This window comes from Phalacrocorax aristotelis, chromosome 8 (assembly GCF_949628215.1).
Source record: "Phalacrocorax aristotelis chromosome 8, bGulAri2.1, whole genome shotgun sequence".
Classification (NCBI taxonomy): domain Eukaryota; kingdom Metazoa; phylum Chordata; class Aves; order Suliformes; family Phalacrocoracidae; genus Phalacrocorax; species Phalacrocorax aristotelis.
The window spans coordinates 22,397,622-22,425,132 of record NC_134283.1 but is presented as its reverse complement, the minus strand read 5'-3'; the positions used below and the strand labels follow the sequence as shown (position 1 = coordinate 22,425,132).

General features: G+C 48.6%; 1 protein-coding gene across 1 annotated transcript in view; it reads left to right on the top strand.

Moving 5' to 3' along the window:
- The window catches only part of HYDIN (HYDIN axonemal central pair apparatus protein), a 149,189-nt gene that overhangs the window by 75,929 nt on the left and 45,749 nt on the right, over positions 1 to 27,511 (top strand). The window contains exons 19-28 of the mRNA XM_075101795.1: positions 2,030 to 2,285; positions 4,173 to 4,316; positions 6,022 to 6,165; positions 7,023 to 7,336; positions 20,921 to 21,113; positions 22,300 to 22,416; positions 23,096 to 23,305; positions 24,203 to 24,340; positions 26,019 to 26,196; positions 26,709 to 26,839. Of these exons, the coding sequence (XP_074957896.1) occupies positions 2,030 to 2,285; positions 4,173 to 4,316; positions 6,022 to 6,165; positions 7,023 to 7,336; positions 20,921 to 21,113; positions 22,300 to 22,416; positions 23,096 to 23,305; positions 24,203 to 24,340; positions 26,019 to 26,196; positions 26,709 to 26,839 (1,825 nt within the window). The remainder of the gene's footprint in view (positions 1 to 2,029; positions 2,286 to 4,172; positions 4,317 to 6,021; positions 6,166 to 7,022; positions 7,337 to 20,920; positions 21,114 to 22,299; positions 22,417 to 23,095; positions 23,306 to 24,202; positions 24,341 to 26,018; positions 26,197 to 26,708; positions 26,840 to 27,511) is intronic.

Genomic DNA, 27,511 nt, shown 5'->3' with positions numbered 1-27,511 from the left:
TTTAAGAGTTTAAATGTATACCCACAAGCCATCCACATCAGCAAGGATGTTGCAGGGAGGCTGGTGCTTGTCCAGCGTGTCCTGTGCTCTGTGCAGCCACAAACTGGCTACACAACACAGGGGACATTGTTGGCATAGTTCATGTCATCATCTTCTGCCCCTTTTCACGCCTTTGCCTGCAGGCTCTGTCTGGAGTTGCTGCCATTGCTGTCAGCTGCAGAGCTGTCACTGAGTGAGCTGAGGTAAGAGCCAGGCAACATCTCAGATGAGTTGGGCTTTCCCAGAACCACAAATTGTGCATCTACCCAGGGCTTCTCTAAGCTTTCATCTGTTGCTGTCCACAACATAAACCATTTCATACTGAGCTTGTACACATCATTTTTTAACAGTCAGTTTCAAAGACTAGTTCGTTCTATACTGTCACTTCTGTGTTTGTATTTAGCTGCATGCAACAGACATGCGTTTTGTAAGCACATACTGTGTACCTCTCAGAGACAGTAACTTTCAGGTACAATTACTGTCCTGATCATGCTCGGATTGATAGAGGGTAAAATAATTACTCCAGACTAGCCTGCAGTTAGTGCTTCTATACATGAAGGAATCAATTTCCATTAAATATTCATTTGATTTTATATCTAGCTCAAGTTATTAATCTCTTCTTGTTGCTCTGTTCCCTCAGCAGCTAGACCTGGTCTCTTGCTGCTGTGTTTGTATAGGGGAAACTTCTGTTGATCCCGTGTTCTCATAGTGTGTGCATCTACCTTCCTAAAACACAACCAGCTGCACTGTTCAGGCAAAGGATGATATATTGGGGGTGATGAGAGTTGGATGCTCCCTGAGGGATGGAGGGCCAAGGGGGGATACCATGGGTGCCAGGGCAGCGACCCCACCAGTGAGGCAAGTGGTGCCCAGATGACCAGATCAATCTATATACTCTGCAGCTCCCCAGTAGCATCTTCAGAGGAAGCTGTCTGAAGCAGCAGCTCCCTAGGGGAAGGTGAAATGGCAGGGAGCCTGCTTCTCCATCCACTTGCAGCAAGGACAGGCCAGCTTAGCATCTGATAGAGTCATAGAATCATTAAGGTTGGAAAAGACCTCTAAGGTCATCAAGTCCAACCCCCAACCCAACACCACCAGGCCTCCTAAACCATGTCCGCAAGTGCCACGTCTACACATTTTTTTTTAACACCTCCGGGGATGATGACTCCACCACATCTCTGGGCAGCCTGTGCCAATGCCTCACTAATCTTAAGTAAAGACAGTTTTCCTAATCTCCCATTTAAACCTCCCCTAACGCAGCTTGAGGCCATTTCCTCTCATCCCATCACTAGTGACTTGGGAGAAGAGACCAACACCCACCTCACTACCTCATTTTTCCAGTCTCCTCCAGACTAAACAGCCCCAGCTCCCTCAGCCGCTCCTCATAAGACCTGTGCTCTAGACCCTTCACCAGCTTTGTTGCCCTTCTCTGGACATGCTCCAGCAGCTCTCTGTCTGTCTTGTACGGAGGGGCCCAAAACTGAGCACAATATTGGAGGTGCGGCCTCACCAGTGCCGAGTACAGGGGCACGATCACTTCCCTGCTCCTGCTGGCCAGACTATTCCTGATAGAAGCCAGGATGCCGTTGGCCTTCCTGGCCACACTGCTGGCTCATGTTCAGCTGCTGTCAACCACCACCCCCACATCCTTATCTGCCAGGCAGATGCAGCAAGACCTGCAGGAAGCATCTCAGAAAAACACTCCAAGTATTAAGGACCAAAGGCTGACGGTGCTCTGTCCTCAGTGACTGAGATGATGTTATTCATGAACCTTTTCCTTGCTGTATGCAAACAGACCAGTTGCTGAATGGTGATAAACTTAGGGGCAACCAGGTCTGGCTCTTGCTGTAGCTTTGAGCTAAGTCAGCCTTTTTAGAGGTGGCTTTATTGCTGAATGTACAGTCAGATAAGGCCATCGGGGCACTGAAGCTGGGTGGTAGCTGGGAAATGACAGCTCCCATGCAATTTTCCATCTCTGCTTTTTTTCTAGCCTGGATCCCTGTTGTTACCACTTCAAGATAACAAACAAAGGACGACGCACCCATCAGCTCTATTGGACAACAGAAGGTTTCGCCCCATTTCGCCAGCATGATCGCCTCCCTGCTGTCAGTAACACCAAGGGCAAAGATTCCTCCCAGAGTCCCAGACCTGCCTGTCCCGTGTTTAAGCTTCGACCTCTGAGGATGGAGCTGATGCCGGGCAAGACTATGGAGATGGTGCTGGAAGGCTCCTCCAGCACTCCCCAGGTGAGGTCCCCCATCAGCTCACCTCCACTGGGACTGCTTCTGCAGCCCCTTGACATTTGCCTGAGAAGATGAGCAAGTGCTTTCAAGAAACTGTTTTAATGCCACAAGTTACCATGGCAGCACCAGTTGCTTTCCTTGATGCATGCATCCATCCATTGCTGAGGCTTTTTTGTGTTTCCATAGCTACCATAAACCCAAATTGCTGACACAAAAATACAGGCTGAAGGAAATATTGCTACTTCAGGGGAAAGCAGCAGGTTAAAAGGTGTTGCGTGCTGAGGCAAAAAGGGAGGGCAGAGAGAATAAGTTACAGTTAGACTGGGAGCACAGGCAGAAAGTAAATTTAAAAAATGCAAAGTAATATATCTGGGGGAAGCAGTGAATAAATCAAAACATCTGCAAAGGGAAGGGAGTGTCTGGGAGCAGCGTCGTTTTTCTTCTGTGGGCAAACATGGGCAGAGGGCTTGTCTAGCCTCTGGAGAGCTAGTCCTGGAGGAGAAAAATGAACAGTGTATCAGCTTTAATGATCGGAGTGACGTTCTCCATGTGGGAAACCATTCCCAGGGATCATTATAATTGACAGCTTGACTTTTGTCAATATTTCCGTAACAGCTCGCCCCAGGCTCTCAGCCAGCCCCAGTGTCCCAGGGGCAGCCAGGTCTTGCAGCACCCTTGGAAGGCAGCTCAGGAGGGGAGATTTCAGCAGGATCACTGGCTGTTCTCCTCCCTGGACCCTTCTTTTCAGGGGAAATCCAGCTCTGCAGAGAAGCTGCCAGATAACCCTGGTGTGCATTCCCTGGCTCCAGGACCACTGGGCACAGATGTTTAAGCGAATGTGGAATAAATCTGCATTAAGCTCCTGCTGATAGTGTTTTGAAAGGTGTTTTTAAAGGGTTGCCTCAGTGGTAGCTTGAGGAAGACTTGATTACTCACCTAGTTGACTGTGATGGGACTGTCCCTGTGCAGCTCTGAACCCAAAGGTTTTTCTGAAGAGGGGGAAAAAGGTACCAGAAGGGAAATTAATTGATCAGGACACTGGTGAGCGTGTCTTGCCTGTAAAGCCAAAAGGAGATCTGTGAGGTCAGCTGTGGCTACCTGGCTCCTGCAGTCAAAGCCAAGACCCTGGGAGCGGGCTTTCCACCTTCCTTGGGTCTTGAGAACTTAATACTCTTCAGGTTGGTAAAGGAGCCCAACTCCCAGCATTTCTTGTGTGACACAAATTATTTTGAAGCCTGGAGGCTCTGAGGAGGAGTTGGGTTGTGGTGTTGTATCAGAGGGAAGAGTGAGAAATAAAGGGAGGAATTTGCAGAAGTGAAACCATGAGAAACTAGGAAAAAGTCTTGAATAGCATCCAGCTTAAGCAGAGGATTTTCAAGTGCAAGACATCTCTTTCCTGGGGAGGTTTCTTTTAAAACCAGCTCTAGGAGGGTACAGTACATCCTAGGAATGAATGATCCCCTCTTTACCTGAAGGCAGGCTGGCTATTTGGGTTTTTCCACTAAGCTTCTAAGGGAGATTTTGCTGGCATTGGCCCTTCTATCACCTGTTTCCCTTAATTTAGTTATATATTTTTTTTAACCAGTTCCTACAGCTTTCTGTATTATGCTTGGCAATGGGAAGGGCAAATCAAAACAATATCTGGTGCAGGGATTATTACAATTGTAGGCAGCACCTGACTCACAAGTGCCTTTTATGGATATTAGGGTGTAGCATTACAGGCATTTGAGTGCAGAATAAATAAGATGCAGCATAAAAAGAAAAGGGGGCTATTGAGGAGACCAGTGAGTGTAACTTATGGCAGTCCACGGTTGGGTGGCTAGCAAATGCAGTGTGTTTTCTGGATGCCCTGCTAGCACCCACTGGATGACATGTGACTCTTGCATGCAGGTAGTGAAGGAGCGGTTGCTGTGTCACGCCATCGTGGGGAGCAAGTCAGGGAAGGCACAGATAATGCAGGTGGATGTCACATGTGAGTTTGTTGCTCCTGTTCTGCAAGTGTCCTCCAGAGAAATCATTTTCCGGGTGGAGAAGGTAAGCCTCTGGATTGCATCCTGGCATTTAATAGCATGGCTGAAAGCCTGTGGGGGTGTGTGTGCTTGTGTTCAAAGGAGGAAGTTAAACAGCTTCTCCAGGTTCATGGGGCTTTGGCTTTGAGTGGGACCATGCTTTTGCCATTTACACTGAGATCATTATTTCACTCCTCTGGGGTTGGGGACAGTCTCACCAGCTCTGTTCTGCCCTTCTTGATGTGGAGACAGAATTGAGCTGCTGAGCCAAGGACACAGGGTGGGATGTGTGGGACCTGTGATAACAGTGTGGGCTTTGCACAGCCACCTTGTGTGCTGAGGCTGCAGGTGGGAGAGCAGATTGCCTCAGGTGAGCAATGCTAAATTTCCTCCTCGTGCTTCCTGAGGCACTTTGTAAAGTAAAGACGTTTTTAGAGATGGGACTGTTTTTTAACTTCACCAAAGTAAAATTGAGATTACAGCTGCTTTGCCAGTTGTGGGGGGATCATGGCCACTTCTAGAGATGCCAGTTTCTGTACTCAGAATAAGGGAGGTTTTTGAGGATCCTCCAAGGCACAGTGAAGTCTGAACACTGATCTTGTAGGGAAACAAAAAAACTGATAGCTGTCAACTCCTTAGGCTGATGATGAAAAACCATCATCTCTTTTTTCCTCTGTCCTCTCTGCTGTTGGTATGGAGCTCTTTGCATTTCCCCAAGCCTCACCTCCTTCAAAGGACCTGCAGACGTCCTTCAGCTGCAGTGATGATAACACCAATGCAAAGCAGGTGCCCTTTAGTCTCTAGTTCCTGACTCCTGTATCATTTTTCCCTCTCCCCCAAGGTGTCTGAAAAAAAGAAGATATTTCATTATTTAGTTTCTGTGTTTTCAGGTCTCTCCTGGTTCCCAGGCATCCAGAGAAGCACAAAATCCTGTGAGCAGGCAGTTCAGATTTAATTAGAAGCTTTTCAGCTCTCCCTGATGTTCGCCTGTGGTCTGCTTGATGCCATGCGCTCCAATTTATCGAGTGCTATGACACTGCAGCCATTTGATATCAATACACCCAGAACTAGCTTCCCAAACACTGCCTAGTTTGGGCTTCCTGCATAGTTTATATAGAGCAATGCATAAACAGGAAGAAATAGCTTAGGCTGAGCTTAGCTTAGCTTTGAAGCTACAGATACCTTGTCACTGTAGCAGGGGCAGCAGGAAACATGTTGCCACTGGACTGAGATTTCTGGCTGACTGTATGTGCATGTAAATGTCCAAAGCTAACCTTAGGCTTCTGCAGGCTCTCCGCTGTAGGCAAATCCTGCTTGCTTTTCTCCTCTGACTAGTATCACTGCTTTTATGAGGCTACTAGAGCTGATAAGGTTGTAAGACATTACTGTATGTGAGTGAAAATCATCTTGTGCCTTTCTGCCTAAGAGAGGATACAAAACTGGAGACAAACCATATGGGTTCACTTTCTGGTTTTGATCTTGTTCAAGCAGCTGCCTCCTCTTAGGGTCCTATCTCTTTCCCTGTCCCCCAGGGGATGCTGTGGTTTCTAAACATGGAAAGTGTCTGGTATACCTTAAAGAAAAACCTTCTAGAAGGGTAGAAACTAAAAAAAGTAGTAAATAGAGATCTATGCGCTTTTGGGGTTGAAAAATCAGAAACTCATCAGAAGAGGAAGGAGGTCCATGGCCACTTCAGATTGTTTTTTTTACCTTGTCTCCTGTTTCTGCAGCAACCCAGTGATGCCCTAACTCTTCAGTACAAGCCTCTTTCTTTAAAAAACATCTCCGCCCTGCCGCTCAGCATTGTCCTGGCCTTAGAGCAACCCTTCATAATCTGCAATGTGAACCTGCAGCCCCTATCTGCAGATGTCCAGGTGAGCAGCCATGGACCTTCCTGCTGGTGGGGTTTGAAAGGAGGAGGAGTGTGGTAGTGCATTTCTGTTGGGAGGTCCTCCAGTAGAGAAGTTTATTCTTCAGAGTCAGCAGTAGACTGGCCTGAACAAAATCAGATTCAAAATGAGCTGCTGAAGGAAACAAAATATCATCTGATGTGGGAAATATGTCCTGACTCTAAGATATGAGGAGAGGGAAGCAGGCAAGTAGGTCTGGGCAAGCCATGTAGTAACGGTGTCTCTTGGAAGCCATCCCAGCTCTCCAGCAGCCATCCTCAGATAACCTCAAGAGCAGCTTGTTCCCTTCAAGGGCAACCCTGCTTTCAGGAAGGCTGAGGATGCTCCTCCAGCCTGGCACCTGACCTGTTGTCAGTGGAAGATGTTGGATATGGATTCTGCCAAACATGTTGTTGTAGGCACAGCCACCACTGTGTGCCATGCTGGTGACTAGCACCTGAAAGGGGTGAGGCTGCAATGCTGTTGCACTTGTGCTGTGAGGATTGAGGATTAAGGAGTTCCTCTAGAGTCAGGGCAAAAGGCCCTAGCTAGCCAGAGTGCTGATTTTGTTATGTATTCAGCATATAGCTTTTGTGTGTCCAGAGTTCAATAGAACAATATTTATTTCCCTCTTGTACTGATGCAGAGCACAGAGATATAAGCCCGAGATAGCCTCAGACAAGAGCATTGTGGTGCTTGTGGTCAGGTGCTCCCTGTAAAGACAATGAAGGACAAACTGAGAAGGCCACGTTAGGGTCACACTTTGAGTATTTACATGTTTCATGCCATCAGACCTGGGGACTTCATCACAGTGGTGATTAATACTCATCGTCATCTTGCAGCCCATGAAGCTGGAGATAGGGGAGGAACTTCATCTCTCCATTGGATTTAACCCTGCTTATGAAGAGAGTCTGAATATCTGGGTAGCAGAGAAGGCTCTGAAGATACAGTTTCTCGAGCACCCTCATGAGGAGCAGGTCACCATGCGGGGAGAGGTCTACTTTCCAAATCTCCGTATGCAGACCATGGCCCTGGACTTTGGCTGCATCTTGAACGACACTGAAGATGTGCGTTATGTTGAGATGACCAACTGCAGCCCACTTCTTGTACAGTACCACTGGTCGTTCCTGACAGACAGCTATGTGCACCAGATGAGGTATGTGCACCTTTGCCATCTTCTTAAACCTCTTCTTCCTTGTGTCCTGTTTATACTTTGCAAAGACCAAGGCTGTTTGCCTGGGATCTGACAAATTACTTTCGACTTTCTCTTGTGGAAATAACAGCTACCAGTTGTGGTCAGGCTAGATGCTTGGGGAGTAGGTGATCTCCACTAGTTTGATGCTGGGAAGGAGGCAGTGTTCTCCAGACAAGCTGGGACTGTAAGACACTACCAATACTTTTCGCATAGCTCATAACCCAGAATCCTGCTTTATCTCCAGCTACAAAGCCATGCATAGGCACTTGGACAAGCAGGTATATAATGTGACCTCTTTTCCTTCCCTGCCAACCCTATTTGTTGTCATCTCATACTAAGAACATACACAGGCATTGCCACCAGAATGATGTGCTGCTGTCCCAGTCTCTTGCTGCTGCTTCACTATAGCCCCCGTACTGACTCCCCTGGGAAGGTCAGCTGGTGTGGAAAGCTGCTTTCTCAGACCTTCGTGGCCTGAGGCAAACACTACCTTGGTGAAGTGAGTTTTCATCTGTTAACCTGCATGGAACATTCATGAAACAGCTATTTAGTGTTTTACAGCAAAGCGGCATGTTCTGCTGCAGCTTCAGATACAGCTGTAGGTGTTGGTGGGAGGACTTGTCTGAACATCCCCAGGGAGCAGGGCTATCCAGCTCTGGTCTGTGGTTTCCAAGCCCAAGAGCAATCTTTCAGTCATGCTGGAGCACATCTATAAACACATTTCTAGCAGTTCCTCCCTCTGTGGCCTCCCTGCATAGAAAAGTCTAGTCTAGTCTAGGCAGTTTTAATTACATAGCAAATGGTTTTTCCATAATGCCCTAGGAAACTGATCAAAGTTAACCATTGTGCATTGAAGTGCTGCTATTACAAATAATTGAGATCATCAATAAACAGTTTTGTTTAGAGGATTGGGATCTGGCTCAGAGGAGATGACCTTTTGGGAACTGGAAATTGGCTATGGCTATGAGGAGGGCATGGGGAGAAGACCTGGACACTGGGGTAGCCCATTTACAGCTGGGTCTTACCAAGTAAGAACTCTTTAGTGGGGGCCCTTCTTGATGCATGGCACCTTCAGAACAGACCCTAAAATCAGAGGAAAGTCTGCAAAAGCAGGTGAAGGGAGGTGGGTAGTGAAAGGGGAATAGGGCTGTAAGCTCATCCTGGAGGCCCCTGTCATCTCCTGATAAATTAGATTAGGGTTTAATTACAAGCTAAAGGGAAATCTAATTTTGATGGTAGAACAATGCATATATTTTATAGTAACAGAGAAACAAGCACGTTACAGCGAAGCCTGTGTGGAATTAAATTTCCTTTGGGGCCATTTGTTGGCTGGTTGCCTGTTTACTTTTTTTTTCAGAACCAATTTAGGTTTTTGAAAATGTAAATGCTGAATCAGTTTTCAGCTTTTAATTACCCATCCCCACCCAAATTGGCTTTGCTGGACCTGAGCCTGGAGCTGCTCGTTCTTCCAGCAGATTCGGAGTCACCCAACTCTGCCGAGTCGGTAGCAGTTGAGGGTCCTGAGCATCTGGCAGAAGATAGCAGCCTCTGCTCCAAAGGGCTTGGCATAGCCCCTCTGCTGGCTCGTTAGTGCTGTGGATGTTACAACAGCTCCCTTTTCTGCTCTGCGTGCTAATTAAGCAGTAATGTACTCTCTCTGGGTCCCTCAGCAGACACCATGTGATCCTCTGTGGCAGAGCTGGAAATGAAGATGGTCTCCAAGCTATTAACACCTCCAAATTGCTCATTAAGAGCCCGGCAGAAGGGCAGCATGTCAGATATTATTTCTGGTCCACATGAAGCACTGTTGGTATTCTAAATTATCAGATTAAACTAACTCAGTCTGACATTGAGGGAATCAAGCGTCAGGTCTCATGAAGGTGAGATCAATAGAATTTAACCATCCATACATCTGTCCTTGCTGGAGACCATCATCAGAGACTCCCAGCATCAATCAGACGTAGGCATTTATTTTGGCCAGGAGAGAAAAATGTTGTTTCTTTGCCTGAACAAGAGTCTGTGTGCTTTTTTTTTTCTTCTAATTGTTCAACCCATTTTTTTCTCCTTACTCTGTAGTCACTGCTGCTACTTTGAACAGAGCAATCATATAAGCAATATAGTCCAACCTTTGCTGTGTGGTTGGACATGCCCAACTCAAGCCAACCCATGCCCCTCTCTGACACTACTGAGCCATAAATCTCTCGTGGTTACTCCTCTCCTAGACCTGTGTGGTTAGAGACAGACGGAGACTAGTCACTCCTCACGCTTTGGACCTTTGGTAGCTCAAAGCTGAGTTAAGCTTTTGCACCAAGATGTTTTATGCAGTGTTGGAATGGATCTCCAGAATCACCCAGCAGGAGACAGTAGATATGGAGCCAAAATCAAGCATTCCATGCTTCCTACCTTAAAGTTTTCTTCCACAAGGATTGGTTGGTCCCCCTTTCTAAGGGCAATATCCAGCTCCTCAGCTTTGTTTGGGATTACCATCAAAAATTCCCATCAAAAAGAAAACATTAAATCCAAAGGGTATACAAGGATTTTCTTAGAGATCTGTGACAAAGGCTGCCAAAGGCTCATCCCCGAACTTAGCTGTTCTCTAGAGTTTTCATTGCTTGTTAAGGATTCATGCCTTGCCATTTACTTTGACTGTTGCTCTTTCCTGCATAACCTCCTTGTTGTCTTCATGTGAGACACATTCCCTCTCTGGGATAGAGCTAACACATGCTGAGTGGTCTGTGTGCCAGGATGGATCAGCAGGGAGGTTTGCACCTCTGTGGCACATGTCAAACCCCCTCTGAGTGTTGATCTGACGTCTCTGGAGAGTGGGAACTTCTTGGCTACAAATCCAGCGTAATCCAGGTTCTTTGGGAAAAGGGTTTGTTGGGCTAAACATGTAGAAAATTACTCTTTCCATCCACGATTTTCATGGCCAATTTGTTTTGAACAAACCAGGAGTCTTTCTCCTCCCAATTGGGTCTTCCTATAGGATTAGTAATTTCTCATGCCTCTATCCCTTCTCCTTCCATGTCCCCTGGCAGGCTGCTCTGCAGGGTCCCTGCAAGCCAGATCCCAGCCTTGTTACTGACCAAAAAAACCCATCAATTCTATGTTATATTTGATGGTGGTTTTGCTTTGTTGTTTTTATAACAAGGGAAAAATGGAAAATGCAGACAGTAAAAAACACTGCAAGGCAAAAATGTGACAGCAGTTCTCTGTCAGCCACCAGAGGGGAGAGGTAGCAACATCAGCAGAGAGAATATACATCAGAAGTACATACATCCACCATGCCCCTGATGCTGGGGACTCTCAGATGAATGACAGTAGAACACGCCCTTCTCACTGCTGCAGGGAGCCGGTAGCACTGTGGGGTATGTTTTGGGCTTTAGTAGCCCCGTGGGTGCTACTTTTCCTGCTTAAATCCTGTGGGTGATTTAGAAAAGGAGGGCTGAGTTGTGATAGAAATGTGCTGCTGAGTGCATCCTTCAGCCGTGTGTGGTTTGGCAGCAGCAGAGAAGTGGTTTGGTTTGTGTAACGGAGAAGTGGCCCCTTACTTCTTGGAGATGGAGTCTCTTGGAGCGAGGCCTGGGTGCTATGGGGGCTTCACCTCTGGGGTGGCAGAGTGGCTGCTGTAAACGGCTTATGGAGGGGCTCTGTACTTGTGGACAGAAACACTGGGGAGATGAAGCAAGGGAGACTTGGGGAAATTTGCTACTTGTTCCACCCAGACAGAATGAAAAGTAAATACAGTGAGTGCCAAGGAGGGGGTTGGAGCCAGGAGTAAGTGAGCGTATGTTGTTACCAAGTCTACATTACAGACATAAACCCAGTGGGTTGGTGATGCTTTATCAAGACGAAAGTTGAGGGGTGGTGATTTCCCATTTGCAGCATGTCTGTAAGCTTCTCTTCTCCACCTTCAGCACAGTGACCCTCACCATTCACTCTCCGTCTCTGTGCCTTCCAGCATGACACTGCTTTTTCCCAGCTCATTTGCTGGGAAGCTGCAGGTTTGATACAGCTTCTGCTGCCCTAGGGCTTCTGATCAACGGTTACGCTGTTGAACACCTGGACGACTCTTATCTTGGGCCATCACAACAGAGGCTGGAGCCCAGAATGGCTGCGTGGGAATCACTTTAACTATTACTCTTGGGTTTTCTGAGGCTCACCCTCCTCCTTTGCACAAGGGTGACAGACCCTGAGAGCTTTCATTTGCCTCAGCAGACTGGGATTGCAGTCCCAGGGTGTTGGAGGAGTGGACTGAGGGCAGGGGAGGTGAAGCAGAAAGCATTGACTGGGTAAGAAGCATGGCACATCCCACCCACGGTGCTGTCAGGCAACTGACAGTCCCCTGTGCCACCAGGACAAAGCATGGGAGATGTTCGTGAGTGGGCTGTGGTTGGATGGGGGTTGCCTTCCAGCTTTATAGCCAGTCAGCAAATGCTGGCTAGAAGGTGACTTCTTGCTCTGCCAGCAATGTTTAGCTAGTGAACCTGGGGAGCACCTGACTTCTGTCTTTGGTTTCTGAACATCACCATTACCCAAGGCACACAGTGGGAACCAGAGGTATGTTTGCATCGCAGACAGCGTCCTTCACCCTATAAATGCCATTGTGCATGTGCTGCCTGGGTGGCTTGTGCTTTAGTTGCTTCTGGGCTGCTGTTCAAGGCCTGTGTCTGCAGAGCTTTACTGGTTATGAAACATGTTGATTTTTTTGGGTTCATGGGAACAGCTCGCTGTCGTAGCCTGGCTGAGGCAGAGCGAGAGCATCGATTCGGGAACTGCTGCTGTCACTTCCACTTCGCCTCTTTGGCAGAGCACTGAGCAGGAAAGCTGTCAGATGAAATCTGGGTGGCAGGATAGGCTATTTACTCCTGTTTGTTTGCTGACCTGCTGTCACTGCATGTGGTGATGATGAGTAAGGTGACATAATTTCCAGACCTCATTTCTCTTAATTTCTCCAGCTGTTTCTCACCCTTCACTCTTTTCCTGCTTCCTGCAAGCTGTGCATCAAACAGCTTTCCGTAAGGAAGAATCCATCTGAACCCACTGGCATTGCTCTGCCCAAGAGCAATTTCTGTTATCACTGTGCTCTTTGCTGGTACATCCCTGTCTTCACAGGGTAGCTGTGAAATCTTTAAACTCTTAGGAGTAGGGACTCAAGCCAAATTTGAATCCATGTGTCAAATCTTCATATGTTTTTGGGTATGAATCTGCTCTGGGGATTTTTGGGCTGATTCCTTCTAGTCCAAGGGACTTCCTAGTGCAGAGGTGATGGAAAGCCCAGCGCTCCTTCTGGTCCCATCTTCAGCCCTGAGCTGGCTGCTGCTGAGACAGGGATTCACAGTGAAAACCCTTCCAGAAAATAGGAATTTTGTCCTGTGTGAGGCTGGACTCTTACAAGACAGTGGAACTGGTGCTTGTCCTTCTGCACAGCCACTCTTTCCCCTTGAGAGGTGGATGTTGGGATAGTGGATGGACAGCATGCATGTTGGGTGGGTTTCAGATCCCTTGCTGCTTACCAGCTGGTTTAAGGCAGACAAGGAGAGTACCAGTCAGGGAGATAATTTCTCAAGGCATCATAACGTGTTTCTTTTTCAGAAAAGCTGGGATCTGCCCAGCATATGCCAGTGCTCTATTTTCCTGTTGTATCACAGAGGATGCAGGAGATTGTCCCAGAGGAGAGCAGAAGCAATGCCTGCTGTTCCTCTAAAAGCCAAGAGGCCAAAGCCAATATTTTGGTTCCCCAATGGTTTCTTTGCCAGTGATGCTTACAGGGCACCTCATGCAAGAGCTCTGCCTGCCTGCCTGCACTGAGATCCCCCCTGTGCTGGGAGGGGACCACTGCCACAGCCACCAGCTCCACATGCTCTAGGTGAGGAGCTGCCCTGTGCTGCAATAGACTTCGTTAAATGACCCTGTTTATTTATTTATTTATTTTAAAAAATCTCTCATCCAGCTGGCCCAACTCTTCAACCCTGAAAGTAGCCACAGGGTGAATAACTGCCATTACTACTGCCCCTGTAGCTGTGCAGAAGCACTGATGGTTGTGCAGCTCACAGAAGCGGGTGGATTGTCTTTGCCAACTCAGAGAGCAAGTAGCAATTTGGGTAAGGGAGTGTGGATCTTATGTTCAGACAGCCTGGGTGAGGACTTCGGGATGTTGAGAATGTATCACCATAAATCTTTATCTCCTGATTTGGAGAGGGAGGCAGCCAGGGACAAAGAGAGGGGAAACCTTTAGCTCGTCACAGCACAGCAGCTTGGAGGGGACTTCAGCTCACAGGGGGGTTTAATGGGGCTCTGCAAAGAGCAGGGCAGCCCAATGAGATGCCCACCCAGAGACAGTGGTGTGGGATGGTGTGAGGAGGACTAATTTATTTCCCACCCTGTGCCTTGCATAGCAGAGAGAGGCAGGAGTCCCCGGGGTATTGGGTACCATGAGGCTCTTTCTAGGCCAGCTGGCATGCCGTGTATTTTTAAGAGTGCCTAACTCAGTGCCATCTTTTCAGTTGCTCTGCCCTCGGGAGAGTCATCTTTCTTGTCTGAGGGAAATCTTTCCAACTGTGAGCTTGCTTTGCTTGCTTCCTCTTCGGTGGTAACTGTCCCCTCTCCCTCGCCTGCTTGCCTCCATCACCCCTCACTTGTCCTCAGCTGTCCCTGGTGTCCCCTGGACCAGGCCAATCCTGTCTGGTCATCCCTTTCCCTGTCCCCAGGAGCTCAGTGGGGCTGTTGGACTGTGAGCAAGTTTCCTCAGAGTTGTGTCTGCCTTGCGCTTGGTAAAGCAGGGGCAATTATATTGTACCATGTAAGAGACGTTTAATAATAACTCAGCAGCGATGTTAACCAGCCATTTACACTGACTGTATAAATCAGGGTAAAAGCCACACATGGCCTTAAATCTTTGATTTCTGCTGGTGTGATGAGCTCTGCTTCTGGACAGGGAATGGATAGCGATGCCAGCATACTCAGCAGGGTGGAGCCTAAGCATCTGTCTGATTTATTTTGGGATGTGACCCTGGGAAGTATCTTAAACTGGAGCTTTTTTTTGGTTTTTCTTCTGTTTGTTATTGTTGCTGCTTTACCACCTTCTGCCTTTCCCTGTGATGACCTGCTGCAGAGTGCTGTTGGGAGAGCGCACTGGGCTGTGGCATCACTGCCTGCCTGGGACATGCTGGGCAGCCTGCATCAGCGTGGGCCGGTGGAGACACCTTCTGGGGTTCAGCAGAAGCAGTCGAGATGAGCAGGGACATTTTCTTCTAGGTGAGGACTTCAAAATGTGCTCTGTCATTTCATCTCCCTCCTTTTCCTCACTCTGCTCTTGGCACTGTGGTGGGACAGTGATGCTAGCTGGTAGGTGGAAGAGGCCAAGTATGTGCTGGTCCTCAACTCCCAGGGTACCTCAGCTCAGGTTTGAGCTGCTTTTTGGCTTCTTCCAGGTGAAGCTGGCCTGCCAAGCCACCCAGCCTGATCCCTACCATCTCAGGCTGTGTCCTGTTCACCCCTTTCACAAACTTGTTGAGATCCAGCTTCGGTCTCCTGTGGCCTTTACCCTAAGGAGAGGATAGATCAAGAATCTTTCTCTTCCCCTGACTGGGAGCCTTCTGCTTGCCTGTCTCACCCACCCAGGACCAGCCTGCTGTTCTCAGCTGGTTAAGCTCAACTAGTTCCCTGGCTCCCCCTGCTTCTTCATGTTTTTAACCTTTGCAACCATACCCTTTGTGGTTTGCCATGCTCTCAGGCTTGCCCACATGAAGACATCTTAAAATGGTGAATGTCCAGATCCCTGCCACAAAGGTGGCTGGAGCACATCTCTCCTCCTTTGCTATCAGTTACAGGAGTCAACACAGTCATGTGTTTGCAGAGACAATTTTTGAAGTTGCTGGTAAGATTGTAATTGGTGCTGATTACTTTAAACAGCATCTCCAAATTACAGCTGTCAGGGCTTGTTTAATTTTCAACAAAGACTACAAACTGTATTTATCATTCGATCTACTGATTTGTTCAGAGGGACCTTTGGCCAGAGTCTGATTGAGAAGCATTTTTGCATCTGGTAGAGAATCAGGAGCTTCCTACTGCCTCACCTGATGCTTATCAATCATCTGACTGATGTGTAAAGCGTGAGGAAGGAGTGGACTTAATGGGTAATGTTTTGCTGTCTGTAAAATCAGTGCAAGTCGGAATAACTCCAGTAAAGTCAGTGGAGACTTCTTTCAGGGCATAACTTGTCAAGAGAGGCAAGTACTGCTGTCTAAGGATAATCTCCACAAAGACCCGCTGTGCCTGCAGTGCTGGTGATGCCTGGCCCTGGTCCAGCTTAAGTTGGACCAAAGTGGCTGAGGAACTTTAGCACCTGCACCCTGCAAAACTGGACCAGCCACATCCCATGGAAATACTCTGCAAGAGGCACAACCTATGTCAGAAAGAGCTTGGGGGACCTCAGACCCTCCCCTGACTCTTGTCGAAAGTGATGGTACAGTTGAGGTCTCTGGGCTTCAGCAGGAGCTGATGAATCTCAGTGCTCCCCAAAATCAAATCCTGCGGCTCCTGCTTGAAAGGTGCTGGAGATTTTTGGTTGCTGCCCCAGGAACATGGGATACTTCACTTCTCAGTACAGGCATCCCTGCATCCATTTCTATGCAATTTCTGCTTTCAAACGAGAGATGAAAATTCTCCCTCATCTATCAAAACTGACATTTTTTTGACTCAAATAAGTAAGTGGTCATTAAAACAGCATGTTAACTACAAGTTAATTAATACTTGGTCACAGTGGAACATCCCCAGAACTGCTCACTGCATTCAGATGAACATTGAATCCAGTTTAATCATTTCCGTGTGCAAGACAGAAGTTGGAGGTGTCAGATCTCACTGCAGAAATGTTGCTTCTCTGTCTCTCCACTGCCTGGTTTGAATTTCAATGGGTGGTTCAGTAAATACACAAACCATAGATCAGCAGAGGAATTTATCCTAGCAAAGAAATAGGCTTCAGGGCCGTTTGGACAAAATGCAGTGTAATAGTCACTGTTGATGAGGGCAAACCATCACCACCACCACCTTCCTCAGCTGCTGGCCAGATGGCCCAGCTCAAGCCCAGTGTTCCTACACGGTGCACTGGGAAGGTTTTCAGTTTATCCCCTTGTTATATTATTTTGATTTCAATTACAAACACCCTTAATCTGCCTGTAGCTCACTCCAAAGTGCCTTTTTAATATGCAGCTGATGGCCAGAAGGAGAAATGAAAGTGCATCACAGGGTCCTGTAAGTCTGTTGAAATGCCTCATGTGCATGTGGTCTCTGGTGCTTTGCCCTGTGGTAACCTGAAAAGAGCTCATGCTTTGTTGGGAGGCTTGTTTTCACCTGGTGCCACGGCTGTACCTAATAGGTACACCAGCGGGTGGTCCTTGGGGGCCCGGGCAAGGATGCTCTGCATGTGGCTATCATGCGGTAGGGAAGCAGTCTCAGAACTATTAAAACTCCTGCATTTAATGGAAGAGGTGGTGGCAGGGGCTGCAGGGACCTTGGGCATTCCTGTTACAGTTTTGGGGTGACTGTTCTGATGTTACTGGCTCTTGCTCAGCCTGAGCCAGTGGGGTCACATCATCCCACGTGAATCTTCACATGTAATTTGCAGAAACGGTGTGATTTCTAGCTCCTCTATTTTGGGAGGTGGGTGTGGGAAGTGGTGTGAAGCTATATCCCTTGCAGGTTCAGAAACCAGGAGACAGGCTGAGATTTTTTTCTAATGTGTCATATGTTGTGGATGGTGGGTGGCACGAGCTTGTCCTGGCCTCAGCAGGAAGGACTCCTCTCTCCCTGATGTCAGTCTGCCTGTGCTCCCATTCGATCCCCACTGTTAATTCCTGGATATGTTGTGCCTCATCTGAGGGGTGGCCTGTTTGGGTGATACAGACCCAGAGGAGTTAACAGCTTGCTTTCAGCTCCTCCAGCTCCTGGCTGACCTGCTTATGTCAGGATGCTCCTTGTCTCAGCTCCATGATGCTGATGGAGGCACTTCCACAGACCTTTGGCTCCTCTGGTTTGAGATGGGTCCTCTCTGCAGGTGGAGGAACTGCTTTCTGCTCTTTGTTTTCCTCCCTGTGTTCACAACCCTTGGCCTGAAGGTGCTGGAGGATGTCCAGAAAGTCCTGATTCACATCAGAGAAAGAGCTGCCTGAAGCCTTGGCTGATGCCGAACATCTCATTATCTTCCCTTTCCTTTTCCTTTTTTAAGATAACCCCATTGTCTTAGAACAGGCACTCTTGTTCCAGAGGTCAGCTTTCTATTGACACCTTGGGTTCCTCGCTCCCTTCCTTTTCACGTTACACTTTGTGTTATTTATTTTGACTTTCCCCCATTGGAAAAAGTCCCTCACTGTGCTTTGCGCTTCTCTGCAGCAGGACTCACTAATCACATCATCTCTCAGCACCAGGTCCCAGAGGGCTTCTACTTTAGAGTGAAAAATATTGTTGTTGTCTAGGCACTGCAGTCCCTTGAAGTTGCCTCAAACATTCTATAAAACTAAAGGTAATTTAATAAATCATTATGGATTTTCCATCTTGGGGGTTTACCTCTCCTCAGCAGTTGTTATTAACCCACAGTATTTATCACAAGCAGCTCTAAGAGCCACACTTTCATTTCCTCACTAGGATGGATCACAGCTTGCAGTTTTGGGACAGCCGCTGTGATAATGGCCAGACTCATGTGCTGAACTGGTGCATGGACTGGTGCATAGCTGGAGCGGTTCAAGGTGCTCTTGGCCTTGGATATTTGTACCCCTATGCTGCAGGCATCTCCCTTATAATCTGGGAGTAGTGTTCAGCTGCAGGCTGCCCAGAGGCACCATTGTCGCAGCTGAGGTGTATTTATTTCATCCTTTTCCACATGTCCAAGTTAGCAGCTGCTGGAGGAGTTGAGCAGTTCAGTCACACAGTGATGCACTCTGACACATATTAAGGTGCCTCAGCTGAGAGGAGCAAAGGTTGTGCAGATGGGACTGGAGATAGGCGATGCTCTTCAGGGACAAGCAAATGCCTTCATCCCTTCTAGTCCTGCTTTGCTTTTCCACATGGACAATACCAAGGTCTTGCTCAGGCTCCCCCATGGGGTCCCCGTAGCAGGCACAGGAGGGCTGCAGAGGAGCTCACCTGGGCCAAGCCTTGTTCTTGCATGTGGTTGGAAGAAGGACAAGTTGGGTGGGATCTCCTGGGCTTATGAAGAGCAGAGCCTCTAAGCCAGAAATGAAAACCAGCCTTAGATAATAAGTTACAAAGCTAAAGACAAATACTCATTTGGGAGCACATCATTAAAGGCACTGAATTCCCTGCTGGGAATGAACCATCCAGGTTGCTGTGAAAAATCTGTCTTGTTTGACTATGGGGAACACTTAGAAATAGCCACGGTGACAGGCAGGCGTGGTTCAAATGTGTCCACCATGTGGCAGTAGAAATATGAGCAGAGTACCTGCTGCCATTTAAAACAGGCAATGTAATGTGAGTTGCCTGGGACTGTTTGAAAATGTTAAACCATATTATTTACTGATAGAATCATAGAATGGTTTAGGTTGGAAGGGACCTTTAGAGTCTGGTCAAACCCCCCTGCAGTGAGCAGGGACATCTTCAACTAGATCAGGTTGCTCAGAGCCCCGTCCAACCTGACCTGGAATGTTTCCTGGGATGGGGCATCTACCACCTCTCTGGGCAGCCTGTGCCAGTGTTTCACCACCCTCATAGTAAAAATTCCTTCTTTATATCCAGTCTAATTCTACGCTCCTTTAGATTAAAACCATTACCCCATGTCCTGTCACAGTAGGCCTTGCTAAAGAGATTGCCCCCATCTTTCCTACAGTCCCCCTTTAAGTACTGAAAGGCTGCAATAAAGTCTCCCTGCAGCCTCCTCTTCCTCTCCTCGACAACCTTGATTCTCTCAGCCTTTCCTCATAGGAGAGCTGCTCCAGCCCTTGGATCATTTTTGTGGCCGCCCTCTGGACCCGCTACAACAGCTCCATGTCCTTCCTGTGCTGAGGGTTCCAGAGGTGGACACAGCACTCCAGGTAGGGTCACACCAGAGCAGAGTAGGGGGGCAGAATCACCTCCCTTGACCTGCTGGCCTTGCTTCTTTTGATGCAGCCCAGGATACAGTTGGACTTCTGGGCTGCAAGCGTACCCTGTTGGCTCATGTTCAGCTTTTCATTCACCGGTACCCCCAAGTCCTCCTCCACAGGGCTGCTCTCAATTCATTCATCCCCCAGCCTCTACTGATATTGGGGGTTGCCTGGACCCGGATGCAGAACCCTGTACTTGGCCATGTTGAACCTCATGAGGTTCTCACAGGCCCACCTCTCCAGCTTGTCCAGGTCCCTCTGGATGGCATCCCATCCTTCTGGTGTGTCAACTGCACAGCTCAGCTTGGTGTCGTCTGCAAACTTGCTGAGGGTGCTTTCAATCCCACTGTCTATGTCATTGATGATAGATGTTGGTCAAACTGTAAATTCAGTTCTGTTTATAAATAAGCTGTTGAACTGCTTTGCTAAATGATTTGCCAAATTGATTCTAAGATAGTTTGCATTTAGAAACTGTTGGGGAGGTAATCATGCCATCAGTAAGCGCCACATCGGCTATAAGCTTCTTTCAGCAAAGCTGCTGCCCTTTTAGTGAGAGTTGGAGTTAGAGCCATTGTTTTGCATGGGGGAATACCTTCAGCACAGCAGAGATATGAATCTTGTCATCAATATTTGCTGTATATTGATTAAATATGACCAAAACTTCCTTCCCCAAAGTACTAATCACTGCTGCTTTGGTGCTCATCAGGGGTCAATGGGCTGTTTTATTGTGAGTCTCTGCGTGGAATCGTTTGATGTGTCTTTCCATGTTGCTGGTGGCCTTGCATGTGCCAGGGTGACCCGTGATGGGCTCTGTGGGTGCCCCTGAGCCATGCTGAACACTGTCCGGTCAGGGTACAGCAGGGTGTGGGCTCCATCCTTGCTCCTGCCTGACAGCACTTAGAGATAGCCACCAGCATTGCCTCTTGCTTGTACTGAACTACACTGCAGGTAAGTGTCAGGGGAAATACTCAGGATAAATATGTGGTAGAGCTGCAGAATTTCTTATTTTGCCCCCCTGGGTGGGGAAGGCACAGTCCGCGGCGGTGGGTGCTTTCAGGAGGGCACTGATGGGTCTGTACTGGCTTATCGCTGTCCGGGTCTGCCCCTTTGCATCTCGGTCTCACCTTTTTGTGCAGTTTTTCTATCTTTTCCTTTCCTGTTATGCTTTTTACCTCCCCACAATGTGTTCACCTCTGTCCTCTTCCATTTCTTGTGGCAACTGGTTGCTAGCTGCCTGCACCACTGCTGTATCAGCAGTGGGGCATATTGTTCCTGGGAAGCCCCAAGCATTGGCCTGCTCCATCCTGGTTTTAGAGCTACTGGGTCAGACTCATCACCAAGCTCACACCACCAGTGCCCACCCAGGGGCCACATCCTGCCAAGGAGCTGCTCGTGCAGGCTTCCCTTTCTCCTACTGCAGGTCTGTGACTAAAGCTATGTTCTTTTTCAGGTTCAGTCTTCCAGCACCTAAATTTTTCAACAAGCCCCAACCGCTGAAGGAGGAGGGAGCCTGGTTGGAGTGGTCAGTGTCTGCAAAGAGCAGCTCCAGGGGTGGAGGTGTGGAGGAGCCAGCCAAAGCCCTGGGAGCAGTGGGGGATCTTGCCCAAGAGCCAGCAGATGCAAAAGACTCTCTGGAAAGAGAGGTAGATTTTCTTGTATGCCTACTGTCTGTTTTGCCTCCCCCAGCTTGCCACCAAAAGCCATGTTTGTGCCAACCCCGCTTTTTTCTGTCCTGCTATCTCATGCCCTGAGAGCAGGAATGGCAGCAGAGCCAGTGGCTGGACACAGAGCTTCTGGGGAGGGAGAAATAGGATAGTTTTGCTTGAAGAAGCCCACTCCAGTTCCCCTGATCTACATTCAGTTTGGGATTTTTTTCTTTGTTTCATTTTTTTACAACATGAAATGAGGCTTTTATCTGCATCATGTTGTAAAGGTTTCCAGTTTTTGTCCTGTATCAAGCCATGCCAAGTACTGATCTCCATGTTCCACTTTCTCAACCCCAGCTAGAGCCACCCATTTTCACACTCTGCCTTCCCCCAAGACCTGGTATTGCAGTGACGGCCACAGAGATGCCTTATATAAAACAAGGCTCTGCAGACAAAGTCACTGTCTCTTCCTCCTGGCTTTGAAAATGACCTCTGAGCTGCTGACCTTCCTGGTGAACCTCACTGCTTTAGAGCTTGACCTTGCTACTAGTGGGAGCTGGCACCTTGTTCTGCATCATGTGGGACAGAGGCTGCTCCTGGGGCAATAAAAAAAGATGTAAGAGCACAAGAGTTTGAAAGTGCCAGTGTTGGCATTAAGTTCAAGAAGAGGTGCTGCACCTGCTCACATTCAAATATTGTCAATTTTAATGTTATAACTCTACACCTTTTTTTCTGAATCAGAAGAAATGATACTCTGTAGATGTAAAGAATAGTGTGGCCCAGCGTTTTTGGAGAGACGCGTGAAATCATCATTATTTCCTGCTTTGTTGCCATGTATGCACAAATAAACCAGGGAAATACAAGCGGACCTGGCTAAGTAGAATCTAAAATTGCTTCAAAGGCTACATCTGGATTGCAGTTTCATCTTCTGCTTGTGTCACTTCATCAAGGCAATATCCATATAACCTCCCTGGGGAGGTGGGAGAGTATAGGCCTAGGAAAGATGTGTGTTAGCATCTTTGGGAATATACACTTGGCAAAGCTTTGCTAGGTTTGAAAATGTGAAGACAACAGAAAAAAGTATCAAAATGTGAGAAAACTCTTCCATCCCCAGTGCTGCAGCAGAGTGGTCTCATCCAGACCAACCAGCTGCTTACTGCAGTTCATGGTGCTTGTTTTCCAGCTGCTACCATCCAGTGCTGTGGAGCTGGAAGGTGCTGTGGAGCCTCTGAGTCCAGTGAGAATCAAGGAATTGATGCAGTTTATAGAGGCAGAGCCCCTCGCCTTGGGCGTGGAGGAGGTAAGTGGGAATCTGTCTTGATTCCGCATTTCTAGTATAGCCCCCACTCGCCTGGTGGCCCTCAGGGCTGCTCACAGAGTGGCCTCACCCCTCCAAGCATGTCACACAGCACTGCTGAAGCAGCTGGTCATTGGAAAGCCCATGTGGGACATGTTGTAGGGCTGACCAAGGACACTACCTGTGCACCACTTACAGAGGGCATTGTTCATCTTGTTACTAATCAAGTGGTTCATAGGAAATTTCTGCAGTAGCTTTTGCTGTAGCATCTTAAGAGAGATCAGCATGCAAATCAGAGAGAGAGTGAAAAATGTCACGAGTCAGATGAGTTGGGCTGGAGTCCTCCCCTCAGCTCCAAGGGCTCTCACCTCTGAGTCTTGTGTTTTTCTAAAGGCAGTAAAAGGTGGTTTTAAAGGCAAGTCCTGCAGTGGAGAGAATTTCTTGCTGCCAGGAGACCTCCCAGATTACTTTCATGTAGTGTATTAATTAATTAATTAATCAATTTTTCCCATGGTTCCTCTACTGGAAAGTGTAATGGATGCATGACAAGATTAGGATGATTTTCCCATGTGTTTGAGGAAGAGACCCCTCCAGCCATGTTTGTCCTTTGCTCCAAGCCATGAATGCTCTTCTGCATCACCTTTGATGCTCGACATCTTGATCTCTCCTACCATAACTCCAGGTTTTTGACATCATGCCGCTGTACGGTGTGCTGCAGCCGGGCGAGAGCCAGCGGGTCACATTCACCTTCTTTGGCCATGCAAACATTGTTGCCCATGTCATGGCACTGTGCAGGGTGGAGGGAGGCCCGACCTATGAGATCACACTGAGCGGGGAGGCTTCGCTCATCGACTACCTCCTAGACATCACAGAGATCAACTGCGGGCTGCAGGTACCATGCATTTTTCTTGGCAGAGGTCCTTGAAACCATCACTGGTGGGTTGCTGTCCACCTAGGTCTAGGGCTCTCTCCCATTCCCAGCTACTTCATCAACTATATGGCTTGGAAGTACAACCTTTGCATGATACTTCCTGCATCCAAGCTGTTTTTTAATAGCCATCTCTACCCCCAGCCCACTAAAGTTGGGAATTCTTCCCTTCGAGGTTACTAACTCTGCCTCCTGGGCAGGCAGGATCCCAGTGCTGATCTCCAGAGGGACATGCCGTGAGACATCCATCCATTGATCTGTTCCTTAAAGCCTGGGGTCCAAGGAGATGCTTTCTTTTAATGCTCTTGATTAATTAACAAAATAAACCAGGGCCAAAGTTAACTTCGGCCTCTAGTAACTGTAACTGGAGAGAATGTCCCAGGATGATCCCTGCTTTACTCCTTTTTGGTTAAAAACCCCACAGATATTTCCAGCTGTTGGCCTTGTGCATGTTATGCTATCCATCTCCCCTTTTGCTGTCACTGCAAGCTCTGTAAATACTTGTATGCAGATGCCTTTTCTTCTGCAATGTCTTGATGTCTCCTCCTTTGTTTCAGCTGGCTGTTAGATGACACCTTAAAGTGCAGAGGGCTTCTATCCTCCTTGGTTTCTTTATCATTGATCTTTATGTGGTTGGTATTGCTCCTTTGCATGCTGCCATAAATATCTGTTCCTACGTAGGGATAAGAGGTACCCTGTGGCTGTGGCTTCCCCAGGTTAACTCGAAAGAGACATGTGCCCGTAGCTCCTCTGCCTCTCTCCTGCATTGTGTTCATTTGCTCTCATCCCAATGAAAGCAGAAGGAGATTCCCAGTATTAGGCCTGTGTCTTCAACTTCCCACTCCTCTGTCCTCTCTTCAGCTGTTTAACGAAGTCACTGAAGCACAGGTCACCCTGCAGAACAGCGGGAAGCTGGGATTTACCTACATGGTGCTAAGCCCTAGCACTGCTTCTGCAGACAGCCCTCTGCCCGGTGTGCCCCTGGTCGTGCCCAGCACGGTGAGTACAAAGGCAGCACAAGTGATTAACCTTGGCCCTCTGTTGTCAGGCTACCCAGGAGAGGGTTGGGGGGGGGTGAGGCAGAGGCAACCACACCAAGAAAAAACACACAAATGTAGCCAGGAGAGTCAGGGCTGTAAGCAATTGCTGCTGGGGGGCAGAGACAGTCAAGCAGATGTGGTCCTAATAGAGTCCCTTAATAGCCTTTGCCAGCGGGTGGCTCTGCTGTCCTTTAGCAACCACTGGCAGGAGGCTTGAGTGCTTTGGTAGCTCTCTGGACCCAGCTGAGCTCTCTGGTTCTGCGGACGCTGGAGCCAGATGGTGCAGGCTCTTCTGAGAGTCATCTTACCCAGGTTGTGTGATCTGACAGGATTTACTCCTTGTCCCTGGCCTTAATAAACCCTGCCTCTCCCCTGCCAGCACTAACCAGGTGAGACTTAAATACTCTCTTGCTTGGGCATGAAGCTTCCTTGCCAGGAATTGTAACAGCCCCTGTACCAGTCCCTCACTCCTCCAGCTTTGCTGTTCTGCAGCAGCCTTGCGGGGCAGTGAGGGGGGCAAGGGAGGAACAAGGAGAGGAGTTTGCAGCATCCCACCATCCCAGCTTCTCAGTCCTGCATGGATGTCTTTGAACTGAAGCACTGTTCCTATCTTTGTCTCTTTTTGCAATGGGAAGAGGAAGCCAAATGGCTTTCACGTTTCCTCATGCCTGTCTCCTACAAGGGATGATGCACTGATGCCCTTTTCCTGTGAGCTTCCGAAGACACAGTTCTGCTTGGACCCACACAGCTGTTGCTGTGTCATCGGCCCTGGCAGGTTGGCAGGGCTCACTTTTGCTGCAGCTGTGTTCTGTACTAGAAGAAGGGCTCAGGAGAAAAAGTGGCAGGATCTGTCCTGCTTGGCAACTTCTCCCTGCAGTGTGGAAGGGAGCAGGGAGCTGAGGATTCAGCCTAGCATGCAGAGGGTGAGCTGAGAAGAGCTGCAGCTGTGTGCTGTCACCCAGAGCTGTGTTGCTGTCTGCTTGTATTTGCTCTTGACTTGGCTGGAGTGAGCCCAGCCTGGGGCTTGGACAGCCCATCTGGAAGCCCGGAGAGGAGATGCTCTTCCCAGCAGCACCTTCTTCCCTGGATCTTGTCCTATTCTGTGCTCCAGCATTTCCGGAGATGTATGTGTGCAGGTCACTGTGAGTCTGGATGGGTTTGGGCACCCTCGGTGTAACCACGCAGGCAGAAAATGTTTGGTTGGGGTCATTAATAAGGGGTCAGGCCCCTCAACACCAGCCTGGAAACCGCTGACGGTGCTGTGACAGGAGCTGCTGGCCCTGCTGAGAGCATGGGCGCTTCACTCAGACTTCCATAGTGGCTGGCAAGAGTTTTTATTTGTTCAGTCTGGCTCATGCTCAGAGAGTAAACATTGTTAGCAGAAGAGCTGTGCTCATGCTGAGTAAAGGGCAGTCTGTGCTGTGGGAATGCATCTCTACAAGCCCTCTGGAGGACATGCTGCATCTTGGTGTAGGAGACTTGAGCTTTTGGGTACAAGAAAGCTAGAAAGTGATGGTGTCTGATCTTTCTTATCTTTGAGAACCTGCCTTTTCTTCTCAGCGTGTCTATTGTCTGAGCCATCCCTCCACCAAACCCTCTTTGGTTGCATTCCCTCCCTCCTCTCTTGTGCCCTGCAGGGTTACATTGGACCTGGCAAAGAGCAAGTGCTGAAAGTCTATTACCTGCCAGGAGTGCCTGGAGTCTTCTGCAGGACCTTCCAGATCCAAGTGGGTCACCTGGAGCCAGAAGAGATCTCCCTGAAAGGAGAGGGGAGCTTTCCCAGGATCTACTTGGACCTTCCCAGGATCATCAAAGGTGAGCACTGCCTGTCTACTCTCCAGGAAGGTCCCCTGTTTTTTTTCCTCATGTCATATGCCCATAGGGCAGCTCACTCCCACCTCAACCAAGCCTGGAGGTTTCAGGGATGGCAGACCAATGCTCAGCCCTTTGTTTGCTTCCTGACTCTCTAGAAGCCCATGTGGGCTTTGCCCCAGGATCCATCCTGCAGAGTTTGCCAGCATTATCTGTTGGCACCCTGGATGATGGCTAGACAGAAACTCTTGGGAAAGCTGTAATGGCAGCTGGCAGGGATTTTGGCAGGGTGGGATTTGCATCACATTGCAGGGGATGAGATGCTCCTATGCAGGGAGGAAGACAGGTGGGAGTGAACACCAGGATTCATACAGGAACAGCAACATCCACTTTCCATAGATTGCTTGAAGAGTATGTTTCTGGGAGAGGCCAGCATCCGGGGAATGGGGCTTCCCAGCTTGAATGGGAATGGCACTGCGCTCACACGTCTATCTGTGAATATTCTCTTCTTGCAGGAAATGAGAAATATGAGAAGATCCTCAAAGAGGCAAAAGAAAAGATGGAAAATGACAGCCAGAGAGATGAAGCAGTTGGTCTTGGGGAGGCTGTGGCCACAGAGCCACCCACAGACGAGTTGGGCACTGTGGTGAGAACAGCTGCTGTCCCCTTTGGCACGTGCCACCCTCCTGCTGTGTGACTTGGGCCCTTGCACCCTGGTACCCTGCTGGCACATGGGACCTCCCAGCCCTCACCTGGCCGTGATCATGCATCAATTCAGCATTTCCTACAGGGCTGCCCGCTTCTGGTAGTTGTCCCTCCCATAGATGCACCAAATTCCTGGCTACCCCACAAAGAGACCCTGAAGACCATGCTCAAGTGATCGGATTTATGGTACTTTGATGGAGATGCAGGTCATTTCTGGGGTGTCTGTTGCTCACAATCCAAGCCCTTCTAGGTTTACAGAGCTTAATAGTAGCAGCCTGACTGCACTCTGGGACCGTGCTGTCTGTGTTCATCTCCAAGAGGCACCGGCTTTATTGTGGTTCCCTTTTGGAGAGAGCTTTTGTCCAAGCTGCCTTAGCAGTGGCTGGGGGCAGGCCAGCCCTCGGCTGAAGCACTGGAAGGTTCCTGGCTTGTCTGTCTGTTTGTCTGGCCAGATCAACTTCTATAACAGTGACGGGGCAGGGGAAGATGCTGGGGTTCATTTCCCTTCAGATAAGGTCCTGTCTAAGAGAGCAAGAGGTGTCACAGGCATTGAGCAGTGAGAGAGGAGGACCCCATCACCCCTCTCAACAAGAGAAGGATGGGATCCTCTTTT